This window comes from Paramormyrops kingsleyae, chromosome 12 (genome assembly GCF_048594095.1).
Source record: "Paramormyrops kingsleyae isolate MSU_618 chromosome 12, PKINGS_0.4, whole genome shotgun sequence".
In the NCBI taxonomy this organism is placed as follows: Eukaryota; Metazoa; Chordata; class Actinopteri; order Osteoglossiformes; family Mormyridae; genus Paramormyrops; species Paramormyrops kingsleyae.
This window is the reverse complement of record NC_132808.1, coordinates 7,738,217-7,748,539: the sequence shown is the minus strand read 5'-3', so window position 1 is coordinate 7,748,539 and position 10,323 is coordinate 7,738,217. Positions and strand designations below refer to the sequence as shown.

General features: G+C 40.6%; 1 protein-coding gene across 1 annotated transcript; it reads left to right on the top strand.

The window, feature by feature from the left end:
* The first annotated feature begins 1,886 nt into the window (after positions 1-1,886).
* On the top strand, positions 1,887-8,341 carry LOC140593608 (serine/threonine-protein kinase pim-3-like). Its single transcript, XM_072718571.1, has 10 exons — positions 1,887-1,905; positions 2,904-2,975; positions 3,551-3,703; positions 4,020-4,118; positions 6,077-6,244; positions 6,557-6,651; positions 6,823-6,861; positions 6,943-7,321; positions 7,465-7,620; positions 7,709-8,341. The coding sequence occupies exons 1-10, from the start codon at positions 1,890-1,892 to the stop codon at positions 7,807-7,809; spliced, it is 1,278 nt and encodes a 425-aa protein (XP_072574672.1). The 5' UTR covers positions 1,887-1,889; the 3' UTR covers positions 7,810-8,341.
* The last annotated feature ends 1,982 nt before the right edge of the window (positions 8,342-10,323 follow it).

The window sequence follows — 10,323 nt, the reverse complement described above, 5'->3', positions numbered from 1 at the left end:
TTATATTCTAGTCACTACTGTACTTTTAAAGTTTACTACTAAAATAGCAAAGACAATATAGGCCTACGCGGTTATTTGCGCTGAACATTTCACACGGATGTGATTTAAAGTATTTTACGGAGATCAAAAAATATTACACAGTAATAATGACAGGTGAAATCAAACCAGAAGGTTCCCCGTTGGCTATGGGGATCGAACCAGCAACTTTCGCATTATAAGGCGACAGCATAAATCACGGTACCACCATGCCGCTATATTAAGCACATGTGACATTTTACGTAATTTATGCATTTATTCTGTCTGCAATTCATTGCCAAGCCAACTCCCTGGATGTGTTTATGGGCACAGTATTGCCTTTTTTTTAACGATTACTGTCATGTGGAATAAAACTGTTCAGTAAACTTAAGAACCTACTGTGCATGCGTGTGACGTATGTAATGCGGGCGCGAGGCGGCGCACGGAAGTTTTACGGCGGCTGGTCAATAAAGAAGAATTGTGCATTGTTCAAGTAAAAGATTGCGCTCCCTTATTGTGTAGTTTGCGGTGGCAAACACCACAATTACATCTTTGTATTTTTCATACAGCTCCATCAGCAGCATTTATTCTGTGGCGGAAAGAAACACCGCTCTCGTTTTACAGGCTTTCGGACTCATTTGGGCGATCTATAGTTCATCCATTCATTTGGGCTTCTTAAATATCGCGGGTGTGCGCACTAAGTGAGACTTGAATGAACCTTGATTAATTAAAACTGAACTGCGTTCGTGGAAGGACGTGAGGCTAAGTTTAGAGATGGAGGTAGGTTGAGTCTGACTTTTTCGGGAAAGTCTGCCTTTTTTTTTTAAGCTACTTTCATGGAATACCCCCGGTTACATAGACTGTATAAGAACAAGTTTTCAGATGACAACCGAAGCTTTGAAGAAAATGCTTTATTTTTATAGACTGTTGCATAGTTATACTGTTGACTCATCGCGGTGTTACCGGTATATTGTGGCCTACAGTCACAGCGGTATTGACTATGACACTGGCGCGTCCCTTACCTAGGACAGACTGAATGCTTGGCGCCTGCGGCTTGGCGCGTGTGGCACGGAGCTGCCGCGGCGTATCTGCGCGGTTACCCACACCGCCGGCGTGGCTGCTACAGCAAGCTGCAAGCGCTAGTTTTCTGTTGAAAATGGCAATCAATAATAGAATGCTTGATTTAGAAAAGTCAGAGAAGACCGTAAAGGTTTAACCAGCGAGCAGTCACGTTATTTTTGTTTACCCTCCTTCATAGCAAGAGCGCAGCTGTTAATAGAATATTAGGGGGAGCGCAGTAGTTTTCAGGTGACCTCCCTCACTCTTCTTACAATGGCCACAAAAACATACAGGGATTATTATTATTATGGTCGTTTTTCCATAATGTATCCGGTTCCCAGCCTTTATTGGGCTCACCATTATCAAATGTAAACTCGTGATAGAAAGACGACGCTTGCAGTAGCAGCACCGCGGGCGATGTGGATAAACGCGCGATTCCACATTGCAGCAGCGACATGCTACGCAGCCGTTGTGTTCGGGGCTGGGATAGGGTTGCAGGTTAGGCTTGGGTGGTATATTAGTACGAAATTGCCCCCCCCCCCAACCCTAGCTTGGCAGATTTTATCGGGTAAATAGTGGGATGGTGTTGATTTTCTAAATACCGTTAAATGCTATACATACTGTGGTATAATGTCTGGATGGCATGACGATATAAAACGACACATACGACGTCTGTCTGGATTTGGCTTATGCTGCCGATGACATATCAATAAATATGCATACAATGTAAAAGTACAATCGATTGGTAGTTTTCAAATCGCAACACTACTTTCCCTATCCTAAGTATTTTGGAATACTCAAAGTACAATATGGAAATGAACAAGTCTTCAGGTGAGCTAAGATTTAGGTGATATAATGTTTAAAAATAGATCCATTCTTTAAATGAGTATAAATTTTGCCCATCAGTATATCTTAAAACTTCTTCAAAGAACCTTCTGATACCTAAATGTTGAATAATCTGTGTTGAATTCATTGGATGTGGTGTTATTTTCATGTCATGATTTCTTCGTATTAACAGTGGTGTAATATAGGAAATAGCAGTCACAAGTGCTTGCATGCGCTATCTGTCCTGTACCTGGGTGGGACAGTGCTCTTATGCCTTTTGTCCTCTTCCTCCATACTGTCCACATTTGAGGTTTCTGTAGCTCTCTATACACATTCTCTGGCTGTTATGTAGTTGTCTAAGATCAGAATGACACCGTGGTGACAGTTTTTAAACGTTATTCCTGCTATTATGTTGGCTTAAAAAAGCCAGCATACTGTTCTTTATCGGTTTATTATTTTTCTTCTCTGCCCCCTGTATTCTATATGCTTCTCCTCCTACAATTTTAGGAGTACAACCATCAAACTTTCCACATTTCTTCATCCCTTAGCGGTCGGGGTTGCTTGTGCTTTTCTAAGCTGTCCCAGATTCCATTTTACTGGGATGTCCCCTCAAACACCCCATTTTCCCCATTGGCTAATACTGGGAGGATTTTCAATCTGCCGCCACTCTTACAGCTTTGAAGCTAAACTCACCAAACTTTTCATCTCACAGTCATGGGGTGACACTAATGTAACTGGTGACATTTGGTGGACATCCTCGGACACTGGTCCTATCCTCCAGCCAATCAAATTTCACCTATTCAAAGTCAATGGCAGCTAAAACTGGCAAAATGCTCCCATTGGCATTCAAAGGTATGACATCATTTACTGGTCAGTGATGTCATCTGACAGATGTCATTTCCATTCTGTGATATCATAAAAACCTTTTCCATTCAGTGACATCACGAAAACATTATAAAGTAGGACCTTTTTAAAAGTAGCATGACTGTCACTTTTGATGGCAGGGTCGCCAAACTTTACACAGTTGGTCAATGTTACCCAAACAAAGTCCAACGTGGAAATTAAGAAGCCTTCAGGTAAAGTAAGATTTAGTAACATATTTTAAAATAGATCCTTTCTTTAAATGAGCATAAGTGTTGCCTTTCAGCATATCTTAAAACTTCCTCAAAGTTAAGAATAACCTTTAGGTACCTAAATGTTGAATTCTTTGTGTTGTTGAATTCATTGGATGTGGTGACATTTTCACGTTAACCAATTAATTTGACAGAATTATTTTACCTCAATATCCAAAACCAATAATACAAAATAAAAATACAGACTTTCCCTGTGAATGCTAGCAGTTAATTCAGCAAACTATTGCCATTACTGTATAAATATCAAATGCTGTTAGCGCTCTGCAAAACCAAAGTGTATTTTTGTATATTGGCTAACAAGGAAGCTGAAACCTTAAAAAATGAGAATACCATATTTTATGTGGAACTTTAATGGGTCATGAAACTTGTTGAAAAACAAAAGATATTGTTCTATACTGTTATTGGTTTAACATTTATCAATTAATCTTCTAACCACTTATGGTTGGGCCCATAATATTGGTCCTGAATGCCTACCTCATAAATGTATGACATTAGTGTCCTGTGATCTTTCTTTTAAGTCTCGGAGTCTAGAGTGAGAGGAAAGAAGAGATCCCGCTCACCAAGTAAGGATGAGGGACGTCCTGTGAAAAGAGGGAGGAGGACCCTGAATTCACAAGGCAGAATTCGTCCCTCTGCATCGACAACCAAAACCCAGAAGGGCCCCTTTAAAGGTTTGTCATGTGACAGCAAAGTTATCATTGGAGACTGGAACCAGACTGATGTCATAGGTTAACTGATAGCAAGCAAAAGTTAAAGAAAAGATAGATTTTTACTATTAGTTTTTGAAATTAAACTTACTGTGTATAATAATAACAATAATAATATTACCTGTACCCCAGTTTTACTCACGGTAAGCTCCAGGCCCCACCACACTTACTATGAACACTTACTATGGTCGGGGGCCATAATACTGACCATGAATGTCAATCCATCTTTGCACCACATCATAAGCGTATGATATTAATTTCCTGTTACCTTTCTTTGAAGTCTCCGAGTCTAGAGTGAGAGGAAAGAAGAGATCCCGCTCACCAGACAAGGATGAGGAACGCCCAGGAAAAAGGGGGAGGAGCAAAAGTCCTGCTGCAGGTGTGTATGACAGAAACGTGGCAGGTTGATGCATAGCAGCATCTACAATTTTACCTTTAAGGTCATGTTTTCAGTAGATATTAGGGATGTAATGATACCAAAAACTCACAGTGCGATAAAATCACGACGAAAGGTTTCACAATACAATAATTATCACTATATTTAAAAAGAAAAAAACTCAATAATTAATCATCAACATGTTTATTTATATCAAATTAGTTCTTCCTTTTAACATAAAGGGCTTCTGCTTTTCTTCATTAGTGAAATATCCAGCTATGACCTTAAGTATTTCCCAGAACTTAGCAGTAATTGTCCTTTGCAATGAATGACTAAACAATGCATGTAATTATAAAACAAAACCAAGTCAGTAGTTCCTTTATAAAATATTAATTATTAATGCAGCAGCTGGATCTTTTAATCAAAACACAATCTGTAATTCTGAAGTAGTGTTTTCTGCCATTTTTCCACTGGGTCTGTTCTCACCGTGTGAAATACAGGCCACGCCCATACATACTAACACGCAAAATGATGCGTGAAAACAGTGCACGTGTAACACTTATGAACCTATTTTGGGTCCACTTAGTAGTGCTACTGGCTAGTTCTATGTTTGATGGGAGTGGTGGGGGAAAGATAATGACACCTCAAAATTTAGGACAACAACCTTTAGTAAATATTGATTGTAGAACATGAAGAATCATGAATACATTTATATACATTTACATTTAGATGGGAAAAACGTAAATCTACCTCTTTATAACTTATGGATTTAGATATTGTTTGTTTTGGGTATCTGAGACCTGTGGTTAAATCAGTTATTCATAGTTTAAATCTAGTAATATCTTAGTTCAGTTTTGCTAATGTTTTACTGTATCGTATTAAATAAAAATTTTGTGTCTATTTATACTTATTTAAATTGTATATCCAGTATCTTTAGCACCTATTTATCTTTCCTTTAAATCAGTAACTTCCCCCCACATATGAAACTCAAAATTAAACACGTATACAAGGAAAAAACAAAATCACATCGTATACCATTCAGGCATAATAATATCCGAGGGTTATTATACAGTTCAATTCAGTCCATCATATCCTAACTGCACATGTTATAAGAAATTCAAAGTTCCCTCTACTCATCCTTCACTGTTGCTCCATGGGTCTAGCTCATCATCCTGATATGAACTCTGTTCAGTGGGTCCCTGTTCGGCGAAGCACATGCATGAATATCCGTTCCAAATCTTTGGAAGAGTCAATGTAGTGCAGAAAAAAACAATTTATCGTGGTTTAAAACATTTCTTCCATCTTCCTTTTCCTTTAGTTAGTTAAAAAAAATCTTCTTACACCACATAACTTGCTAAACTTGATTTTATAGCTTTTCTTTTTACCCTATTCTAAATCCTATGGTAGTCTGCTGTTAGCACTTGCTGCAACCAGCCTTAACCGCTTCTGCAAATAAAAACCTGTGCTCTCCACATTATGTCCTGACATCACCTCACATTCTGCATACAATCGTCTTTTTTCTTAAAGAGATAAATTATCATTTTGTCAATATACCATAAATGTGTTTTTGTTTCTATTTGACCAATATATAAATTATTATTGTAATAGTAATAGACTTAATGACCTATTGTCATGTGGGTTACAGAAGGCCAAAAGAGCACAAAGCATTCATTAATGTAGTATGTATTTTTTGAGACGGAGCTTATACGAGCGAAATAACCACATGATATCGTGGTTGATATCATAACAGTCTGACAACGGTTTCGAGGTATTTTTTTATCACGATACTGCGATATTACGTTTTTCGTTACATCCATAGTAGATATGTATTTTTAGTTTGCATTTTGTCACTGAACTCCCCAAATATTTGTATATGTCTCAGGTCAAAAGTACACTCTACATCCACATTGAATGATGCAGTTTATTGTTCGATTACATTGTCAATCTCTCATTGTCTGTAGTACCAAGTGGCCACAATGACTCAGCAGCTGGGAGTGGCACTGGAGATACTGGGAAGCTTCGTAGGGAACTCCAGTATAAAATTAGCCAGCAGCTGATGCAACGAGAAATGCCGTCAGAAGCAGGCCACTCCACTCCGAGTCCCAAACCCACCTCCAGTAATCCTAAAGGTTTATATTTGTCTCAGTCTTTTATATGATGAGGATACATTTACACAGATGATTTTTTTTTCAATGTGTGACTAATAACTGAACATGACATTAATTGTATAGTCATTTGCTAAACTACTACAGGCATGTGGGGTTGCATATCTGAATCAAAAGGTAAATGAAGGCCCACAAAAATATGATGTTAACACATTAAATTGTCTTCTCTGGCTGCTTCTGGTTTTATGTAATATCTAATATTTTGTAATTCTGGATGTTACCCTGACTAGCTGCTCAGTATTGTTTTGTGTCCCACTCTTTTTCTCTGTGCTGTAGAACGACTGGAGGACCTTTATACTAAAGGGGCACTAATCGGCAGTGGAGCGTTTGGGAATGTGTATGCCGGAATCCGGAAGAAAGACGGATTACCAGTAAGATATATCTTACATTAGGTCTCAACAAGTATATACATACTGTATGATATGTGCAGTCTTTATGGACTCCATGTTCTTAAAAGAAGTGCATTTGTATTTATGTCAGTTTTCATATCTGTTTGGTTCTGTGCAAACTCTCTCTATAAAAATAATCTTTAATCTTCCCAGGTTGCAATCAAAGAAGTGCTGAAAGACGATGGGGAAAAGGTAGACACACTAACATTTAAAAGGGGATAAGTGTCTTTCTGCTCCCTGCATTGCCTCTTATCTGCTTCAACAATTCCACAGCCTGCACTTGGGGGGAAGATGCCCAAGGAGGTGGCCTTAATGATGCAGCTGAGCATCCCACCAGCCTGCCCCTACATTGTGCAGTTTATTGAGTGGTTTGAAGGTCCGGAAAGCCACTCAATAGTGATGGAGAGACCTGAGCCGTGTCAGGATCTCCATCACTACAGCATTGACTGTGGTGGCTCCCTGAGTGAGGAGGTGGCACAGCTGGTGCTGCTACAGCTGCTGCTGGCCCTGTGCCACGGTGAGGATCGGGGCCTCCAACACGGTGACATCCAGGCTCAAAACCTCCTTATTCAGACAGAATCTCTGCAGGTTAAGCTGATAGACTTTGGATGTGGGAGTTTTCGGAAAGACAGCCCCGATCCAGAATACTTGGGTTAGTGAAAAAAGATGTTAATCTTTACAGAAATATCGCTCCTTTATACTCTGTTTGCTTTCTGTAAAATAGTGAGATGTAAAGTGAGTTTCTCATGGCATCTTCTCTCTCTCTCTTTCATTTTTTCTGATTTATTGGAGCAGTACTGCATCAGCCCCTGCAGAGTTTTCTGCTGCATATGGATGGCGTCTACACCGTTTTGGACATCAGCACAATGCTCTTCTGTCTAATGTGTGGGACGGTACCCATTTGGAACCAAGAAACTGGGTCTCTGGATTTTCTCAGAGCAGTCTCAGAAGGTTAGTGTCAGCAATGTCACACTGACCATGCCTGATGAGAGAGCCTTCTCACTTTAAATAATATCCCAACTCCAACGTCTGTTTTCAGAATTTCAAAATTTAATGGATTGGTGCTTCAACCCAAAAAGAAACAATCGTCCGACTTTGGAACAGATTGCTTCCCATCCTTGGCTCCAGAAGGGCTGGTAGTCGGTCCAAGCAGCTGCTGATGTCCTGTCGCTGCTCTGTGGAAAGCATACTCACCTGTGGCATCCTGCTATGGTATGCTACTCGTAGCTGCTCCATGGCTGACAAGAAGACCCTCCAGGGAGTCATCAAATCTGCACAAAAAAATTACCAACACCCAGCTACCTTCACTAGAGGACATATACAGACCCCGATGACTTTGATGGGCCACGAGAATCACCCATCTCACCCAGGCCACCACCTCTGCTCTCTGCTGCCCTCCGGAAGAGGTTACAGTCCTATTAAGACATGCACTTCCAGACTGCTGAAAAGCTTCTACCTGAGCACTATTAAAGTCTCACTACATTATATAATTGATGAGACACAGTCTGGGTTTATGACCGGCAGGTATATTATGAACAATATTAGGTTCATTTTAGATATTTTGCACTACGCTGATTTGGTGAGGGATGATTTAATCTTTATTCTCTTTCTGGATATCCTCAAGGAATTCAATTCTGTTGAACACCAATTTATCTATAAATCTTTGAAATTATGTGGATATGGTGAATTATTTACAAAAGGTCCTATATCACTTTCTCTCTTTTTACTGGTCATGCAGTTGTCCATCCAGTATGTAAAAAATAATATTAATGGTCTAGAATTGGCCAAACATTCATGATAGATGATTCATGATACAATCGACAACCTATTGGTTCAACAAACTTTTTGTAAACCACACCCCCTTACAAGTCAACTTCTTAAAACAGGACCCCAGATTCTGCCCCAACAACACATCTTACTCAAGTTAATACATACTCATGGGAGGCACCAGTGGGGGGGGGGGGGGGGGCAAACCAAAGGAATAAAATCATACAAAATCAAAATACCCGTGTACAAAGCGCGCGCGCGCACACACACACACACACACACACTCTGCAGCACTGCAATCTTAGCCAGGCACAGTGTGAGATCCAGAGCGCCAGCCTCCCCACAGTTCAGGCCCCCGTACCTGGTGAGAGACAAAACCGCAGGTCAGTTTAAGAAGTTAACTATACACAAACAATGAAAACACAACCAGTACAAGGCAGATCACCCTCACAGGGGAATTAACAGGACACTAATCAAATTATAGTCCCCATCGCTTCAACAGTACAATCCGGGAACTAAGGAAAGACAGTAGGATGGCACGGCAATTCTCCAAAGTGGACGATGTAATCTCCAGCCAAAGAGGCATCTGGAATGGAATGCACACCAACAACATAATGGGCAAAAATAGTGGTGATAAGTCCTGGCCACTCCAAGGCTGAAACTTAACTGAGATCACAATTATCCTGAAAAGTATACAACCCCAACATCAATACTGAATGTACCAGGTGGTGACTCGACTAAAAGAAGAAAAACTAACCCACCCCACCCCCGCTTAGAGCTATAACAATCCCCGAGTTAGAAGTTTCAAAGCAGCAGCACTCGCCGCTAAAAGCTGAACTGTGAAAAACTGTAAAACGGTCACCAGCACTACCCCACAATCTACAAGGAAATTATATGTGCAAAGTAAAATGGTATTCATAATTTATAACAGAAATCTTTTACATTTACTGTGCATGACTATAACCAAAATCAGAATGTTGTGTTAAGATCAGGTACTTTACCTGTCCCAGTGGGAAATTAATTTTCATGCAGCAGCAAAGTGCATTTAGTGTGGCAGAAAGACAAAGTGCACAGTGTTGTCACTGACAAAACGGCTGCAGAAACAGAGACACAGGAACCTCAGGGCAAGTTTAAGAAATATGGGCTGCGGCGGGTGAGGTACACTGGAGGTAGCTGTCACTTTAGGGCAGTCAATCCCCAACATTCCCTAGGAATAGTAAGTTGAATGGCACTATCAGCAGGCCCTTTGATTCCCCTCCTTACTGTCCCGGTTTCTCTCCTGCATGGACTTTACATTCTGCCAGGGACAGTTTCAGCCCCAGGCTGGGTAAATGAGGGGTTACCAGCTGTGCCCTGTTATCATCCTTAAGGGCTACAGTTAAGAATCTATGGTTATTATCGTTATGTGAGAGTTGACTGCCCCCTGGTGGGTGACGGTGAGTTTGCAGCCATCCATATCATAAATTAATGTCTTGGACTGCTGAGTGCAGCATGTGATGCTCTATGCTACTTTCACTACACTGTAGCACTTTTCAATCCCTCCTTGAGCAGCTGCCAGGATGTTATGCTGCTTCAGAGGATAGACTCCACAGCACATCTGTTTGCGAGGACTGTAGGTAACATGCAGGCCTCCTCAGACAGCTAAGGGAGTAAAGGTGCTGATGGGCCTTCTCCATAGCAGCTGCAGCGTGCTGTTCCACTTAAGGCCAGTGGCGAGGGTGACTCTGAGCAGTTTAATGCTGCTGACCCTTATACAGGTCATACCTGTCAAGTTTTTGATTTGATAATAAGGGAAATTTTCCGGCACCCACCGCGAGCCACCCCACCACCCCAACCAAGCTCCAGTATCCCTTACATTTTAAGACAGGTGTACAAGAAATCTAAAAT

Bases quoted from the DNA above. Each gene is read 5' to 3' on its own strand.
- LOC140593608 (XM_072718571.1), top strand. The intron at 4,119-6,076 runs GTGTGTATGACA...CATTGTCTGTAG, and splicing joins GAGCAAAAGTCCTGCTGCAG to TACCAAGTGGCCACAATGAC. The intron at 6,862-6,942 runs GTAGACACACTA...ACAATTCCACAG, and splicing joins TGAAAGACGATGGGGAAAAG to CCTGCACTTGGGGGGAAGAT.